Source organism: Morus notabilis, unplaced genomic scaffold, assembly GCF_000414095.1.
Source record: "Morus notabilis unplaced genomic scaffold, ASM41409v2 Scaffold370, whole genome shotgun sequence".
Classification (NCBI taxonomy): domain Eukaryota; kingdom Viridiplantae; phylum Streptophyta; class Magnoliopsida; order Rosales; family Moraceae; genus Morus; species Morus notabilis.
In genome coordinates, this window is record NW_010358187.1 from 13,871 (window position 1) to 33,708 (window position 19,838).

The 19,838-nt window shown below is 36.0% G+C and overlaps 1 protein-coding gene across 1 annotated transcript; it reads left to right on the plus strand.

Moving 5' to 3' along the window:
- The first annotated feature begins 9,042 nt into the window (after nucleotides 1-9,042).
- Nucleotides 9,043-10,310, plus strand: LOC21400146 (E3 ubiquitin-protein ligase PUB23). Its single transcript, XM_010092202.2, has one exon. The coding sequence runs from the start codon at nucleotides 9,096-9,098 to the stop codon at nucleotides 10,308-10,310; it is 1,215 nt and encodes a 404-aa protein (XP_010090504.1). The 5' UTR covers nucleotides 9,043-9,095.
- The last annotated feature ends 9,528 nt before the right edge of the window (nucleotides 10,311-19,838 follow it).

Below are 19,838 nucleotides of genomic sequence, written 5' to 3' on the forward strand. Positions count from 1 at the left end.
ACTAAAAAAAAACCGCGGAATGGGTTGCTAGGTACCGCGCACCCGGCAGAATTAGACAGCCATCCTCTAACAAAGAAAGTCCCCTACTAATCAAGAAGCTCTGAGCGCCGAGGGGCGGGTTCTCCGCAGCAACCCTGGGAACGGTCTGGTCAATGCCAAACTGACAAAGGACCCGGTGGGGCTGGTAAGACACGTACTCTAAGTTACCGTTGATGAAACTAGGAAGGTGACTGGGTGTGGTAGAGAAGACAAAATCAAGCAAGCGGGGGTCGCGGTTCCCCTGAGTGTTCATCATCGATACCTCATTGCACGAGCTCATGCTACCCGGGGTGTGAAATAGGAAAGACAGATACAGCCCATCAACGTCATCATAAGGAATAGAATCATAGCTGCTCCCGTTATCTAAAAAGTCCAAAATGAGGTAAGTCCCTGACCAGTTTCTTCGTAAACTAGTGGCAGTACAACGAGACCGGGACTTCGGCAAGGTCAAATTCTTGGAACCGCCTCTTTGCAAAATCCAGTGAAATTGGTTCAGGAGCATACCTTCTGAAATGTTCCCACAGGAAGACTTGAAGTAAAATGGTCGACAGCCACATCTCAATACCGCAACACCCAGCACTGGTGACCTCATCTTCAGAAAGAAGGTCCAATTGCCTGTAGAGTTAGTCAAGGACCAGCGGCGCAAGAGGGAGTCTCTCCCCCCAGATAATGGCAAACGCCATATGGAAGAGGGGGCCTGATATTGTGTCCGGAGAAGGGCCTGGTAGTAAAACTCTGCTAAGAAAAAGGGCTATCATGGCCTCTGACCTACAGAACCTGCAGTGACCCTCACCACGGATATGTCGGCCACCTTTCATCGAGCCGTAGAAGAAGCATGTCCAACTGGCTGGATTGGGTCGGGAATTACTGCGTCTACATTTTTTCAGAGCTTTCTCCAAGTCTCCTAGCATTAACCTGTCATCTGGGTCCTCGGGGCTAAAGGTGGGAATCTCAATGTCAGCCCCTATTGACAATTGAAATATACGACGTACGTCCACAAGAGTTGCGGTAAATTCTCTCGGACCCGTAATGAAGGAATGTGAGGACTTACTCCATCTCCGCACCACATGCCGTGAGCCGATTACATCTCGGTAAAGGTGAAGATTCATCGAGGCTATAAGGAATGAGAGCACGCCCGATGCGGTGAGTCTTTCCCGGAGATCACTATCTCTAAGCTCCTCGCACACTCAATCTGCCCAACCCAATGAAACTTCGGTAGGGCAAAGGAACATGATAAGGGCTGGTGGAAAGTCACCTCTACGAAGGCAGACCCAGTTAACTGAATCAGGGAGGATCCTCTCTCCTTCTTCAGGGGAAAGCCTGTCATTAATAGGGGCCCCAGTGACTTCTAGCTCGTGTGCTGCCTCATGGAGATGATCATTAGTCGTGAAAGCAGCATCCTGAAGGAACGGTCTTGATGCCGATCCTAGCTTCGATAAGGCGCAGAATGCCATTAAGAACCTAAAAAAGAGGGGGGACGACAACAAGAGGATTAGTATTGGGACCTAGTGACAAAGAAAAAGAGGGAATGAGATATGTGATACATGATACATTCCGCCAAAAGGTAAAGCAGAAGCCTAATGCTTATAGTGAGACAAAGAAGCTCAGGGTCGCCAATGTACATCAATGTGCATTCAAGTATGCATGGGCAGGAATGATACAATCAGAAACTAGGCAGCCAACAGAAGACTGGTGCAATATTGAGGGCGTATCCCCTACTCATAGTGTCAAGATGACACCAGGGCACACCGGGGGAAATTAGAAAAGATGCTAAGAGGTTCAATGAAAAAAAAAACAGAGAGAAGAAGGAGCGAGAGAAGGGTGCAGTGGCCACACCGCTAAACAACCACAACTACAAACTCAAGCCCGTTCAAACTGCCTCAACAAAAATGAGTACAGAGGGCTATCCAGGCCTCACGGATTCAACCTTCAGGCATGACCATGAAGTACACGTTCAAATGGGCCTATAGGGGATATATATATATAAAGGATAAAATGGCATCAGGCAGTCTACTCGGGAAAGGAGGAAATATTATTCTTGGGAAAGTATTATTTTAGGATGGAAAATCCTGAAAGATGAAAGGAAGGGTATTAAGAAATATATTCTCTAGAATCGTTTTGATAATGAATGTAATAATAATGTGAGGACCCAGGCGGACAGTTTGACGGGAAAAGGATGCACGGAGAAGTGGCAATCGATTTCGGACCCTCTCAAGAAAGGCTTACCGACTCACTCGTGGATTCAGTTGTCCACTCGAGACTGCACCGACACAGACAAAAATAGATAGTCAGACTTAAAGATTGATTGCATGGCCTATGGCCTATATACAAAAAGAAAGAAAAGAAAAAAAATATAGCTGCAAAAAAAGGGTTATAAAAGGGATTAAAATGATAATAAGAGTAAATAAAATAAAGTGTAGGGATTAAAATGTAATAAGATTAAATAAAGTTGAGAAAAAAAAAGTATAGACTAAAAGAGGAAATAAAAAAGAAAGGGGACCCAAAAGTATATACAAGAAAGAAAAGTACAAAAAAAGGAACAAAAGATGAAACGATAGAATACCATCGGCGCTTTTGATTCAAATCACATAAAATAAAATTAACAATATTTATATATGAAACTCATCTTAGTAGTTTTGACGTTGATCTACAATATACTTGTATATACTGTAAAGTCATTTTAGTTGCCTTGAGAAACAAAATTGAATATACTTGTTGAATATTGTTACTCCATAGAAATCATAAAAGTTGATGAATAATCTGTCCTTTATGTTGCAATTTGCGGCTATTGCTAAAAGTCGTTCAACGTTTTGACTTCCTATAATAAGTAGTATTATGCAGCTTCGACTTGCATGTGCTTTGAAAAGGACTCATAAAATAGGACATCACGCCATAAAGATGTACTCTTAAGTTGTTATCGCATAATGTTAGTTTACCAATCTATTTTAAAAATTTAAGTGGTGTGTCAATAATAGTTTTATACTTTAACACTCTCTCTCACATGTGGACTGGACAATGGGCAATTGGGTAAATTAATTGAAAAGCCCAACACGTAAATATTTAAGTCAGAGATATATTAAAGACCCAACACATGACAATTTTTAAATGGAAATAAAGAGTGCAATTACGAGAGTTTGAACTCAGGACCTCCCGCTCTGATACCATGTTAGTTTACCAATCCATCTTAAAAGCTTATACTGTTAAGAGGTGGGCCAACAATAATTTTATATTTTAACACAGAAGACTAATTGGCTTACTCATTAGTTTTTAAAGTACACTATATAATTATATCTTTATATTCAATCTCTAAGCCGCGATAATTAGCATAATTATTCTTTATGAATGGTATTTACAAAGGTCGCTACATCATATTTCATTTTTACAGCCAATTTTGTATGGTTTTGTGGCTAAATGTAAAGAAAAATGAAATGGTTACAATTTAAGGGTAATAACAAAAATTAATTTTTTTCTTTTTTGTTTTATCAAAGTGTTGTGTTAGAGTCTATTTATGATTTTAAGAATACTACAACCCGGAAATTTCTCCGAGTGAGTACCCTTAATATAGGGTTACATAAAATGACATTATTATCCTTTACAAAAAAAAAAGATGGTTTTATCAGAAGCCGAAACATAGTGACTTTGATCTTTAATTTTATCAACTTCGTTATTGAAAATTTTGATCTGTTACTAAAAATAAAAAAAGTTGTTGTCACTAAAATCAAATGGACCATTTCTTTCATGCCGAACTAAGTCACTTTGGCAGTGTTGATTTTGATCAGATATGTTATCAACGGTACTGAATATTTTGTGTGATTAGAAAAACAAAGAAATAGATTTGTATTTCGATAAGATAAAAGGGAAGTTTTTGTTATTTTCGCTTATATTATATCTGTTACATGGGAGGCAATTGCAATATAAGAAAGAAGTATATAGATGATAAATGTATAGATGCATCATACATATGCAATACATAAATTCGTACGCAGGCTTCCTAATTTGACTGCTACTTAAAGTGACATATACTTGTATAATTCATTCCTTTTACACGCGATGCTTCTGTGTGAAAGCAAATTTGCAGAAGTTGACGTTGACAAGTCTGACAGACATATTGTTATATTGTAATGAAAAATGTTTAGGAATATCATCGGTGTTAAAGTACCATCACTAATAGAAGATAAATTTTATACGTGCGTCTCATACTGCAGAATCCACTTTTGTTAAGTGGGTGGTACTAAGTACTACCGATGCCTATAATATTACTCTATTGTTATATATAGCAAAAAAACATTCCTATAAAGTACCGGTTGCTAAGTATCATCCATTAATAAAAGGTGACCCACAAATAGATATTTTTTATTAATGATGATACTTAACATCGATATTGCGTAGCATTTTTCTATGGCAAAGTAAGTAACATCACAATTTTTTATTTTTTATTTTTTATTTTTTTTTTGAAAATGAGATAAGGTAACATCACTTTAGTAAATGGTCCATATGTATCGTTAAGTAAAAGTCCCTTAAAAAGGAAGGCAATTTGCCGGCTTTAAATTGCCCATTGAGATCGCCAACTCATAACATAATTTATATACTTAAAAAACAGAATTATGTGCATTAATTTATGAGAACTTCTAAAGTGCCTTAATTTTATAAGAAGAAATAATTAAATGGAGGCTTTGAAAGTTCTTATAGAATAAAGCACATAATATGTTTTTCATTAATACCCGAGATAATCGTTTTCAATAGTGTTTGATTCAAGATATATATATATATATATATATATATGTGTGTGTGTGTGTGTGTGTGTGTGTGTGTGTAATATATATTTGGAAATGATTTTTATGATTTGAAATCAGGCTCATTTTTTAATTAAGATAAACGAAAATGATGTAAATTCGTTTTCTATTTCATTTTCATTTTTAAAGCTTATATATACTCAATAAAAACGATCTATTTAAAAAAAAAAAACCAAATAAGATTTCAAGTGAAATTTGCAGCTCGCTTCTCTATAAATTTTGTTAAATATTAATACACATGCTGTCACCTAGAATATGGGAATGGCTCTCTTCTCCACACGGTGTTTCTAATCTCGCTGTAGTTGTAGAGTTCATTTGAATGATTCATGTATTGACCAAATTGAATGATTCATGTATTGACCAAATTGGACTTCAGGTATGGTACGTGGACTCAAGCCACACTTCGGGGACTTCTATATGGGTCGTGGTTTGACAGGTCAAGGAATATGACCGGGCCCATTTTATCCGGCTTAATTAGATCATTGGTCCACTTGGGTTGGTCTTAGGTCTATGAGGGAACTAGGATAACGTGGGTTATAGAGGAAACTAGGCGATCGTAAAACCAATTATCTAAGCTTATAGTTGTTGTTCGTGCAGTTTCAGGCCTACATGAATGCTGTGCACTAGGATAATCCTTTAGCCCAGCATATCCTTTCCCTCCCCGTTTCCTTCTCTTTTTTTTTTTCTAAAAAAAAGAGATAATATTAATAAAGTCTCTATTCCTTAAAAAACTATGAGGAGCCAGAATATACACAAATAAGATAAGGCAACCTTTTGACCGTGTGGCTGCCGCCCTTTGATCTCACCCAAAACGGCCACGAGACTCCATTTGGTTGCCCAATAACCTACTTGTTCATCTTTTTGGTAAGCCTTCCTCTGTAATTGACAAAAGCTATCGTTTAAGCACACTGGAAATGCCTTACCGATGAAGACTTTCAGGGGGGATTTCAGCCAAAGTTCAAAACGGTTGGAGGGAAAACTTTCCTCCCCTTACCATGTTCCTTGTCTATAAATACTGTTGTCTGAACCTCTCAAGGGACAGCACGGAGAAAAGAGGGAAGAAACATAGGTCGAAATCCCCTGTTCTGGCTAATTTCTCTGGATTTTTGCGTTTTCTATCAAAACGACCGACGGGGAATTTCATTCTCCATAACTTCTAGCGGAGTCCCTCTAGAACAAGTTTCTAGCCGTTCTCCCCCTTGGAAGTGGTAACTAAAGCTCCCCGAAGTATCGAAATCCCTTAGCCATGGCCTAACAGCCCCTAAGACTGAGTTTTATTCCCTTCACACGCTACGTCCGTTGGAATCATGGTATTCACAAGCATAGAGATTCGACCCCATTACCCACTTAGGAACCTCCTCCATGCTCATTGGAAGCTCCCCATCAGAAACTCTTCACTATCTCGGAGCTGAAGCCGCAACGGGTGTTGCCCTCGGATACCGTCATCCCCGGGGACATCTGGGTTTTGCCTACCTCAGCCGGGGCCAACATCATCCTCTCGGCCATTATCGACACCAGGAAGTTCCCTCAATAGCTCTTCGACCACGTCATATCGGCAAGAGCACAATCATCGCGAACCAGAAGGGGCCACTAGTCCCCCCACCTTCCACGTCGATAGGCCCTCACCAAAAGAGTCCTAACAATGGGGACTCTTTTGAAATATATATTTCAATGGGAACATGAGGATGAAAAAACAATTTAACAAAAGTGCATCAAAAAATGACTACACTATGGAGAATCTTTTTTTCAAAAATGAAAATAAGGAAATAAGTAAGAATGTATATCAGGAAAAAATGATAAGATTAAATGAGGGTGAGAGAAAAAGCAAAAATAAGGGACTAAGGAAGAAAACAAAAAAAAGGAAAGGATGATCCAAAAAAGCAAAAGGAAAAAAAGTGAAAGAATAAAAGTAAAAAAAGAAAATGTATAGTTGTTAAAAAATGATAAGATTAAATTAAAAGTGAGAGGAAAAATAAAAATGAGGGACCAAAAAGCGAATAAAAAAGGAAAGAGGACCAAAAAAACAAAAGGAAGAAAAGTTAAAAAAAAAAGAGGAACTAAAATGATAAGATTAAATAAAGGTGGGAGTGAAACAAATATATATATATATATATATTTGTTTGAGTCATGATATATATTTATATATATATATATATGTGTGTGTGTGTGTGTAATACATATTTGGAAATGAATTTTATGGTTTGAAATCAGGCTCATTTTTCTATTAAGATAAACGAAAATGATGTAAATTCGTTTTCTATTTCATTTTCATTTTTTAAAGCTTATATATACTTAATAAAAACGATCTATTTAAAATAAAAACCAAATAAGATTTCAACGTTGTTCTAAAAAAATTATAATAATTTTCTTTGGAAGTTTTTCCAGTAGGTCTCTCTACCAGAAGGATTAATTTCTGATCGTTGGATCTGGTTAAAATCACATCAAATTTTAAAAGTGTGCAGAATAAACAATTACTAATACAAATATAATAACTAAAAAATAAATAAGTAGCGGTAATTCGAATCATGGTTCGTGGCTCGTTACAGTATTTTTTCTCATAAAAAACACACGTAAAATGAGAATGATTCTGAATCATGATTCTGAATTCATGAACCAAACGTCTCCTACATCTCATGAAACACTGGTATTTTTTTTGTGCTTTTACCGGCCATTTTTTGGATCCGTGCCATTGATCATGCAAGTGAAATTGCAGCTCGCTTCTCTATAAATTTTGTTAGAATATGGGAATGGTTCTCTTCTCCACATGGTGTTTCTAATCTCGCTGTAGTTGTAGAGAGTACATTTGAATGATTCATGTATTGACCAAATTGGAACTTTCTCTAGAATTTCGATCTGAATACTAGTTTTACAAGGGCATGTGCACCCGCAACAAAAGAAACCCGTCAAATATAGGGTTGAGTAAAATATTATAATCTGCATCTCTTAATTATAGTTTGTTTAGTAATGTTATACATTAAATAGTAATATTGTGGTTATTATATATAACAATCTACCTAGCTACTGATTTTTGTCTTTAGTTTTTTTCCTTTGAACAAACTGAAAAATTACAAGAGTTTCAATATGATCAATAAAACCGGCTAATAGGCTCGAATTCTTCATTATCGGGGGGAAAAAAAAACAGATGAAGGATATATAATATTTACGCAACTTATAACTATAAGAAATTAATTCAATACAATTTATGAGAGCCTTACGTGATTGGTAATCATGTTTCAAGATTTTTTTTTTTTGTTTTTAAAGAAAAAATACATAAGTTAATAACTTAAATATATATTATGCCTGCTAACGCTTTCTAAAAGCTGACCCTTAAGTTGTCATAAACGAAAGAAAAGAAAACTAAAAGTATTATTAATAAACTCTAGATCGTACTACATGCATGTTAATGAAATTTAATTAGTCAAACAGTATTATATATAAATGTTATCTATCTTAGTTTGCACAGAATTCCCAAACTTCTTCCATGCGTTAGATGCGTGTATATATTACAAGGAGGAATGGATCTTCAGTTATATATAATTAAACAAAGGGAAAAAGGTAGATAAAAAATAAATAAAAGCAGCAGCCGAGAAATGCGTGAGCATAGCACAGCCCCCATGAGCTGCTCTGAGAAGCTGTCGGCACCAACCAATGCATCAAACACAACTTAGCTAACTAGATCAGTCAGAAACCAATAAACTAATAATATTATTTACAATTTCTAACAAAGCAATAATATTATTTATTTATAATTTATAACAAAAATATTAATAGAGAACAAACAAAAAAAAAAGTCAAATAGGACCAATGAGAATAGGCACGCTTTGCAACACCGACGTTGTCCCCAATAATAGTTGATCAAGTAGCTAGACTCAATAAATTTGTAACATTTATTGCCTTATCAAAGTCCTCGTCTCCAATTGATCTTAGCAACATAGCCAGCGGCTTCTTCTTCTTCCAAAACCTTGGAAAAGTTCCTTTATTATTAATTTCACTCACATCTTTCTCTCTTAATTTCCGTGTGTTGACTTTATCGATTAGAACCCAACTTGCCCTTTTGCCTCTTAATTTTCTTCCCCTCCATAATAAAAAGGCCATAAAAAGCAATACCACACAAACCCCATTTCTCAACGCTTTGACAATTTAATCTAATTTGTCGTTCTACTACTCCAAACACCAACTTTCCTTTAGGCACATTCAAATATATATATTTTTTCCCTTTTACCTTCTTCTTCATCTTGAATACAAACGAGTTCAAGTTCTCTAATGGAGGAAATTGACGTTCCCTACCTTTTTCTCTGCCCCATTTCATTGCAACTCATGAGAGATCCCGTCACGGTCTCAACCGGGATCACATACGACAGGGAGAACATCGAGAACTGGCTATTCTCATGCAAAAACGACACTTGCCCCGTCACCAAGCAGCCACTGAACGACACCGATCTGATGCTCACTCCCAACCACACTCTCCGGCGCCTTATCCAGGTCTGGTGCACCCTCCACGCCTCCAGCGGCATCGAGCGGATTCCGACGCCGAAGCCGCCGGTCGACGAGTCCCAGATCGTCAAGCTCCTCAACGAGGCCAAGAACGTCCCGGGCTCGCAGATCAAATGCCTCCAAAGGCTCAAATCCATCGCCTCCAAAGGAGAAAGGAATAAAAAGTATTTAGAGTCCGCGGGGGCAATCGAATACTTGGCTTCGATAGTGAAGAAAAACGGCTCGACGACGGTAATATTGGATACAGCGGTCGAGATTCTTTTCCATCTTAAAAGCTCGGAAACGCATTTGAAGAATCTAGTAACCAACGAGAGCGAGATTATAGATTCGTTGGTTATGGTGTTGAGAACCTGTGGGAATTACCAGTCAAGAGCTTACGCGACAGTTGTAATGAAATCCATTCTGGATTTGGCGGATCCGGTCCAACTGATAACAGTCAAAACGGAATTGTTCGTTGAGGTTGTTAATGTTTTACGTGATCAGATATCACAACAGGCGTCCAAGGCCGCTCTGAAGCTCCTGTTGGAGGTTTGTCCGTGGGGACGGAACCGGATCAAGGCCGTCCAAGGCGGCGCGGTATCGGTTCTGATCGAGCTTCTGCTCGGCACATCGGAGAAGCGGTTCTGCGAGCTGGCACTGGTTGTCCTCGACCAGCTCTGCGGATGCGCCGAGGGGCGGGCGGAGCTTCTGAAGCATGGAGCGGGGATCGCCGTCGTGTCGAAGAAAATCCTTAGAGTTTCGCACGTTGCGAGCGAACGGGCGGTGAGGATATTGTCGTCGGTTTGTAGGTTTTCGGCGACTCCTAGGGTTGTCCATGAGATGTTGAGTGTTGGAGTTGTGGCAAAGCTGTGTTTGGTTCTTCAAGTTAATAGCGGTTTGAAGGCAAAGGAGAGGGCTAAAGAGATCCTCAAGTTGCACTCTAGGGTTTGGAAGAGTTCTAATTGTATTCCTGTCCATTTGTTGTCATCTTATCCATCTTCTTGATCTTTTGACCTATTTTTGTGTACATAATTCGTTGTTGTTCAACAATTGCAAGAAAAAAATGCAGTTTAATTTGTTTCCAAATATGGAATTGTGTTTGGAAGCAGACTTTCAAGGATAGAAAGTGACATATATTATTGTTGATGCCATTTTTGTTTTAGAGTGAACTTTTTAATTCTACTCGCGAATCTTGTTCCCTTTTCTCTCTTTAATTATCCTAATATTTTTCTCTTTTTTTTTTTCGTATTTGTCAGCAGGGCAAAACATTAACTATATGAAAATCTCCCCTCAATTTTACTTGTGTTTCACTAATATTAATGGGATGTAATTTTCATGTATTGTCACGTTCAGATTTGCTTCGTTTCTTAAAACAAAAAAAAAAAAAGAAAAAAAAATTCTATTCTAATTGATTAATGTCCAAAAGCGATGTTCACAAACGGTCAATTGTAGCACAGAAGAGCGGTCGTATCCACAGATAGATAACAAAATAAGCAAGAAAGATTAGCAAAATAAGAGCGTTAGAGAAAAATAAATAACAACTAAATTAAAGAAAAAGAAGAGTTTTTGAGATTTTTGTTGCAAATAAAATAAAAAAGAGAAAATTTGTATGAAGGAAATTTAGTAGTAAAAACGGTACGGTGTCGAGAATCCCTTATGTTTCGTTTACCAATTCAAGTTTTGATTCACAAAATAAAAGAATCGAACAAATTAAATCTCTATGTTGACTCCGAAAATATTATTATTACAAGTTATCTAAAATCGACAATATATCAATTTGACAATATTACAGTAAAAGACAATTTGTAAAATAATTTGACTAACAAAACAATACGTGACAGAATTACATAAGAAAAGCATGACTGAACTTATATAAAAAGTGGCACACAATATTTTGAAAAAATAAATGAAAGATAGATGAGATTTAATTCATTCAGATATTGAACATTACAGCACAAGGAATCAAAAGCTTGAATTAGGTCACTCAACAAAAGTTCATCTCTAACCTCACTAAGAGAACTCTAGCCTAGCTTGCAAAACATTCTCATAAGTTCTAGAGAGAAAATATGAGATTGACAGCAAGACAACAGAAAACTGAATATGTTGTAGTGTTCAGAGATTGCCTGTTAAATAAGGAAACAAATAATAAAAATAGAAAATTACAAAAGAAAGGGAAACAAAATAAAATTACACATAAATTAGGAGAAATCATATATATGATTTGGGAAAGAAATTTGGCCAATTTGCTCTGATTTTGAAGGAGAAATTCGGACTTAGCACTCAGTGGAAACGTGTCGCAACGTGATTGGTAGTGACGAGAAAACGCGCCACGTGTCGCACGCGGATTGGTTGGAGAGTGCTGGCGCGGGCAGAGTGGAGGACAGCTGGGGCACAAATGTCACGCGCGGAGGAGAGAAGCAGTTTGGCATCACAGGTGTGAGACCTGCGGAAGCCAGCTATCACTCACGGAGAAGACGCGCAGGCTGCAAGTTGACATACGGGACCCATGCGGCGGAAAGCTGGGACGCATGGTGATGGCTGCGTGGAAGGAACGCGTGCGCTGAGGAACTCCCGTGCAAGTGGCGCGTGCTGGAAGTGCTGCGGATAGGCTATCACAAACTGGGTCCCACGCGTGGCTTGGCTGGGTGGCTCAAACGGCTGACGCGGCTCTTCTCTCTTTTTGGCTTGTGAGGCTCGACTGAAAGGCTTGGCTTAGGGTGGTTAAAAGTATGGCTTTCATGACTTATTTTTGTGTAGCTTTTTACACTGCTTTTTATCTGCAAATAATTAAGTAATAACTAGACATATTCCAATGAAAAATGTTTTGAATAAAAATAATGAAATTATTTAATTAAAGTTTAAATATTTTAATATTATATAAATCAATAACAGTATTTAGGGTGCATTTTCATGCACTAATCACTAATGTACTCAGGAATTAAAGAAAAATTATAGTAACATCCACAGCTCTTAATAAAAAGAAATATTTCAAATGTAACTTACACATATTACCCTTTCGTGCGAGTGTTTGCGCCTGAATGTTATAATCCAATTGATTTAGGTATGATTTTATCATTGCGATGCCAATGAAAATAAACAAATATTTTAAAATATTTGGAAATAATCTGTTACTTTTTGTTCTGTATTATGTATTTAGATAATTTCAGTAGATCCAACGGAATCGTCAAATAAAACATTTTTATTTTTGCAGCTCTTCTATTATTTCTTATTACCCAAATATAAGTCAATAGACATCCAACAAAGTTTACTACAATTTCACAAACAAAATTACACCATATAGATTGTTCGATAAATATTATTCACAATTTCACATGATACTAGATTATACAACATCTTGTCTCAAAATCAAGCACTTTAAAGTTAAAAGTTATATAATTGGTCCCTTAAATTCATAACAAGTCTGCCTGTATAAGGAATGAAATACATGAATAAAAATCTCATTTTTGAATTTATGCAACGAATATTAGAGTACTGTGGATTTTTACCACATAAATAAACTAGTCAAAGATCAAGAAAGTGGAAAATAAAATTTGAACAACAAAAACGTTATAGCATAAATCGAAAGAAATATAAAAATTATAGCATGCAATCTAATTTGGGCAAATCATGAAATGGTTGTTTATTGACAACCTTTTTAATAAATGGCTGAGCTTTTTAATTTTAAATAAATGGCCGAACTTTTTTATTTTAGCAAAATGGTCATTTTTTTCAGTAATCAATTAATAATTGATCGATTTATTATTATAATTTACCAATGATTTATTATTAATAAACATGTAATTTATTGATTGAAATTGATTAATTACTAATTAATTTTAGTTAATTATTAGCTGATATTGATTAATAATGAAAAATCATTGAGTTAATAAGTTGATAAACTTAAGTCAATTAATGATTGATGCGCGCTAAGTCAATAAATGATAAACTAGTCAATTGATGATTAATTATTAAGTTTATCAGTGATTGACCACTAAATTAATAAAAGAAATTTTAAAAAACTTCGGCGAAAAATTTAAAAAGGGTCATTTGCCTCCATATCATATATAAGTTTCTCATAGGGCTAATTATACATATGCCCGAATTACAATGGTGAGATTGAAATGTGGCTTAAGATATTTCATACACTGCCTAATTGTGTAATAATTTTTTAAAAAGATATTATATAATTACTTTATTGACCTTATAATGATCTATCATTTTTTCACAAAATTAAAATGTTGCTCTGTTTTTTTCCCACATTTAGTGGGATATCTACCTTTTTTAAAAAAAAAGTCAAATCCCAAAACTATAGGAATTGAGATATCATTAAATCTTAACTAGTTTAAAATGTATTCTTGACAAGTATTTTGTAAGTTTTAAATTTTTTTAGATAATCTTATTTATGAAAATCTATGTCAACGTAAGCATCTAACGAACTGTTTTATAATAAATAAAAAAACACTTTGGATAATAAAAATGATTAGCATAAAGACAAGGCTTTCAATTTAATGACGACATAAAAAAAAACAATACAAGTTTATTAATTAAGGTGTTAGTGGGTCGTGCTCGTGTCAACCCGTTTATTAATCGTGTTAAAAAATATCAACCCAAATACGACATATTTATTAAATGTATCAAAAATGTCAACCCAAACTCGACATATTGAACACTGCTTAAATTAATATAACAATGACTTATTTAACACTATCAAGACAAGGTTAACATGTTTATTGATCAATTTATCTTTTCCTTTAAGAAAAATAAATGAATTTTACCTATAAATATTAAAATTCGCATTATTTGTATTTAATATGTCATAATAACTTTCATGTTATATCATATATAATTAGATTACAGATGACACATATAGTTAATCGTGGCAACTCATGTCACTTCGTGTTAAGAGGTCAACCATAATCCAACTAATTTATTAATCGTATTAATCGTGTCAACCTGTCACGCCCCCAAACCGGGGTTAGTGACGTGGAGGCTCGTTTAGAAACTTAAACCTATTTGAGAGAGAGTGATTAGCAAAATAATTTTATTTCTTTCAAATCCAAAACGTCCAGGTATTTCCAAACGAGCCCCTGCATTCAAGAGGAATTCAATTTCAAGAACGGTGGTGGAATTTCCAACCGAACCAGTTTAAAACCACGTCCCTGGTATCATGTCAGGAATTTCTACAGGTGTTTAGCATACATGAACATAAACAAGAGTAAATATGACATCAACCGCAGTCTAGTAATATTTAAGTTTACAATCCATAATCTCTTATACATGCCTTGAAATAAAAGATAAGAGGAAATACAACTCTTCGCTTTCCTGAAACAAGTCCACGTCACCGGTAGTAGCTACCTACTCCGCACTACTCTTTGCGTCACCTGGAGGGGTTTAATACATTTGAAAAGAAGAAAGGTGAGCGAAAGACCCAGTAGGATATAATTTTTATAAAGCATTTAAAATAATGGTACTCACGGTCTGAAGATATACACCCGGGACCGATCATCCCTTTTTTTTTGAAAAAAAAGGAAATACTCACATAATAGAATATGTCTGTATAATGAAAGTGTGCAGCTCATCATACCACTAAACAAGAAGCGGTAAAAATGTCTGTCTAATGAAAAGTGCAGAGCCATAATTCCACTAAACAAGAAGCGGATCCGTACGGGTTTCGGGACCTGCCCCCAAGGATGCGATTCCCACATCCCGATCTCTGTGGCCACCATGCATTGTATCATTCCTTAAAATATTTCATTTTAAGAATTTATACGCTTTGAAATCTCATTTCTAAAATCATTGGAAAACTTAATAGCATTCTCATGCTATTTCTTTAAAATCATTTTCTTTAAACATGTTTTATTCTAAAACATTTTCATTGGCCAAAATAATTTAAAATGAGGCTAACAAGGATATGGACAAGAATATCCTACCTGTTGGATATCAACCTGGTTTAGCTTTCCGTTCTCCTAGCCTCCGCTTTCCTTTGAGGCTCCAATTCCAATCGTGCCACTAACTTTCCCATCAAAATCAACAATTTAGAGTTTGACCCTTCTCATGAAATATTCTCGTTTAATTAGATGCAATTGTATCATATTAGCGTGCCATAGTTCAAAATCAATGTTCATAAACAATTCTTAATTCAAATCATGATTCTTTGTAAATGGAGATTCATTCCGGAGAATCAAATGGAAAACAAGGATTCATGTGGCTAATCCACTCATTTTGAGTTCTCAAATGAGGTTAGGTCAATCCCACATCAAGTTTCGAGGTCAAAACAGGGTTTTCTGGGCTGTTTAGGGTCGGTTTCAGTGGGAACCGGTCGACCGGTGATAGAGGAGAGTAACTCCACCGGTCAGCCGGTGGAGAGGTGACCGGTCGACCGAATCGGTCGACCAATGGAAGGGTGACCGGTCGACCGGATTGGTCAACCGGTGGGGAAAAATTCCAGGGCCAACAATGGCCGATTCGCAAGGAACAAAGCCAAAACCTGCAATTTTGGGTTCGATTTCGACATATTCTCAAGGGAAATGTATAGATCCAGTTTCAGATCAACAAATGGGGTCCAAAGAATCAAAAACCCCCAATTTTCATTAAGGTTTCACCAAATCCCATTCGGATTCCATTTAAAAACAAAATTTAAACTAAAAATCACCAAACTCGACTAAAACGAGTTCCACAAAGCTAAATCTGAAAATCTAAAGTAAGCTTCAAAGAGTTTTACCTCGATCCAAGCTTTGATGTTGAAAATCTCTTGGAAACCTCCGTTTTTGGTTTAAATCCGGCCCCCTTGAGAGAGAGAGGGAGAGATGAACGAGAGAGGGAGAGAGAGAGAGAGAGCTCGAGGTAGAGAGAGAGTGTGTTGAGACAGAGAGAGAGAGGGAGAGTAATGTGAGGAAGGGAAAGGAAAAAAGGAAATAAGGAAAAAGGGAAAAGGAGAAATAGAAGGAAAAGAAAATTAGGAAAAATAAATAAAATAAATAGGGGTGAAATTGCAAATACTAAAATAAATTTTAAAAGCTCATGATTAATTAAGAATTCAATTTAGGCACACTAATAAACCACAATTACCATAAGTAAACAAGTTTAATTCCGGAGGGCGTTACACAACATGATTATGATCTGAACTCAATTATAATAAACCCAAACATGTTAATTTCGTACGGATTTCGAGTCGTGTCGTCGTGTCGCTACCCAGATTGCTAGCCCTATCATTAACATAATAGTAATTTTGAACAAAATCATCATTAAAAACTGATAACAAAAGACTTTTCATTAAGATAATTACAATACATTAAATAAATGACAATTTAGTTATGAAATAGGTAGATAACGACCTTACTTTAAATGTCAGAGCGTGTCAATACAATAAATATCATATTCTTACAAGATATAGTTTAGATAAACCTTAAAACAACATTTAAAACATATATATTTAAACCAAATAAAAACAACGCTCCTGCAAATGTTAAATCATTTCATTAAAGTAAAGATTATATCACTATATAAAATATATGAATATTTTTAATGACAATATACAAATTTTGACGGTAATATTATTTTAGGGAGGCAATGCATCAAAAAATATTGCAAGGAGTCAGAGAAAATGGCAATACACATGTGATATCCTATAGATGAATGAGGTTGTTAATTTAAATTTGCAAAATTTGAAAAGAGTATCGTATTAATGTGCTAAAATTTAATTCAAAATCTAAATGATTTAAGTGCAATTCAATTATGAGAAAGATATGAAAGTTAACAACAAAACCAATTGAAGGGTAGTTTTGGGATGCTGAAAAATATAATTCAAAAAATCGGCCATGTTTGTAAAACTAAGCTATATTTTAATTCAACTCTAATAAAAAGGTAATACTGTGTAATTTTACTTTCTTTCTCATACGGTGTACATGATTAAAAATTTGGGCTGCACAAGTCTGGCCCAAAGCTTTGCAATTGAGCGTGGAGGTTGGGAGAGGTCACAAGCAAAATTTAACTAGGGCACTAATAACACGAGTTTTAAGCTTGGATTCACATATGCCAGCAGATATAAATTATTACAGAAAATGACAGAGCCAAAAATACTTAAAAGGTCATAAAATTCATAAAAACTATAAATACATACATGAAAAATTATAAAACTCTCACAAAATCTAAAGATACTGAATAAAATACAGAGAAGTTCGAGTATAATTTTACTTAGTATATAAAATTTAAATGAAGTCACTGTGGTATATTTTATAATAGTTTTAATACCATGGTAAAAGTCAATTCAACTTTAAAAACTATGACATAACTATGACATATTGTCTAAACATCTCATTTAACTAAATGCTCTTATAGTTCTTACATATTTATTTACTAGGTGAGTTTGAAGACCCACTTATGTACATAGGAATATACAATTCATCATGTAGAAAACTCTATAAATATCATTTCAATAGAATGCAAAGACAAATATTTACTTAGGTCCTAACTGACGAACCAATTAAATATGTTTCACCATATCATCAAAATATCAATCATGATTCCGAGTAAATCAAACTCTTTTGATAATAATATGCTACATAGGAATAAATTCCTAACACCCCACTCTCTCTCTCTAGTTGCCGCCAAGTTTCCTAATTGTCTTGCCATTGTGCTCCAATAATCGGAATCTCCTCACCCTCCATCATCATCCGATCAACCTCCCTCCCCCCGCAATGCCGCCATTGATCAAATTTTCCGATCCCTTGCACAAAGTTGTCACAACATCTCCATGTCATAGCCCAACTAGCAAGCCACTTGTTGTCGTATCTCCACCAGTGTTTTCCAATTTGAAGTGGCAATATCTCATCGTTTATGGCAAGATCTAGCTGCCGCCCCTTGCAATGAGATTCTCCCGCGCGCCTACTACGGTGAGAAGCCTTTGTGGTAGTGCACCAAGAGTTTCCCATTTCGCCGCGACAAAATCGCCCTGCGTGGCTACCCCGATGGCAAGTTCTCTCTCGCAAGAATCGTCATGGCAAGGACAACAATATCTAGCTCAGTACTCCTTATCTTCACGAACTTTGTCGTTGTAGATATGGAGCTTGAAGACGTTCTAATTGGTTGTGTGGAGATTTAGTTCTTTCCGGCTATACTAGTAGTTTACTCAAAGGAGTTAACCTATGGTCTACTTTAATTCTTTGATTTATGTTGGTGGTGGGGATTTATTTATTTATTCTTTAAACCACTAGTTTAGTTAAAAATAGACCAATAATTTACTTTGGGCTCCATTTGGTAGGAAGGATGGAGAAAATTGGAGGGATGGGCAATAAAAAGGATAGAGATGATTATAATAATCCTTCATGTTATTTGGTATGAGTGAGGGAGAGTTGAAATGATGGATGATAGATGCTTGTCTTATTACTATATTGTCCATTTTATTTATTTGGTAATAATTCCTCTTAGGGGTAAAATAAGCTTTTAGTTTTAAAATTGGATGAATTGGTTGAATCCTTCCATCAATAAAAGGATCCAAATTAGTGAACTCGGAGAGAGACTCTCTCCCTCGATGTCTCCTCTCATTTCTCTCATCCATCCAACCAATTAAGGGAATCATTCTCTCCCCTCACCTCTTTCCCCCCTCCCTCCATCTCTCCCTCCTACCAAACACACTCTAAATTTGTGCACATGGAAAATTTTAGTTTTTGCTCCTTCAAATCACTGCATAATTTATTCAAAATTAGGCCCTATAGTTTACTTTAACCATTGGTATACTTGAAAATACATCACTGGTTTATTTCACTTCTTTAATCTAGACCAGTGGTAATATGGACTTTACAACCCATAAAAGTGGCGTGTTTCAAAGGAAAAATAGAAAAGGGGGTTATAAGTAACCTTTACTCATAAGTGGCATCTAACTTAATTTTCTCCCTATTAATTACTTGGGGAAATTCTTTGGTACTACTTAAGCTCAATTTTACAGTGGAGTAGGGACCTTGAATCAAAATTTACGGTTAGGTTCACAAAAACAAAAAAATTGCAGCTGGGGACGATAAATGTTTGTGGCAGCCACAGGCAATCTCCCAAGAAATGAGTCGAGTTAAAGGAAAAGTCAAGAGCAAAATGGAAAAAACAAAAAAAAGATATTTTGCATGGACCCGTTAGAACTTTACATGTTTGATGAATTGGTCTCGAAATTAAAAGGTTTTGCAATTGAATCTCTAAACTTTGAAATTCATTGGAAAGCTGGTCATATCAATGATGAGGGTTAGGTTTCTAATTGAGAGCATCCTTTCCCATTTGCCCGGAGGATCTGTGGCTTAAGGGATAGGGCCTCCTTGGTGCAGCGACTAGGTTGGTGGGTGCATGCCTTTTTCGACTGGTGGCAGCACGAATGCGTGGTTCTCACATGTTGCCAAGGATGGGCATCTCCAATGTCTCTTTGTTTGGTCATGTAATTCGGCATGTTGCTGGTGGTTGGTCCTGAGTATGCGGTGCTTCCTGAGTTTTGGTTTAGGTTTGTTAATTTAGAGCCCGTTGTTGGGGCTCTTTTGGTGTGGGCCTATTGACGTG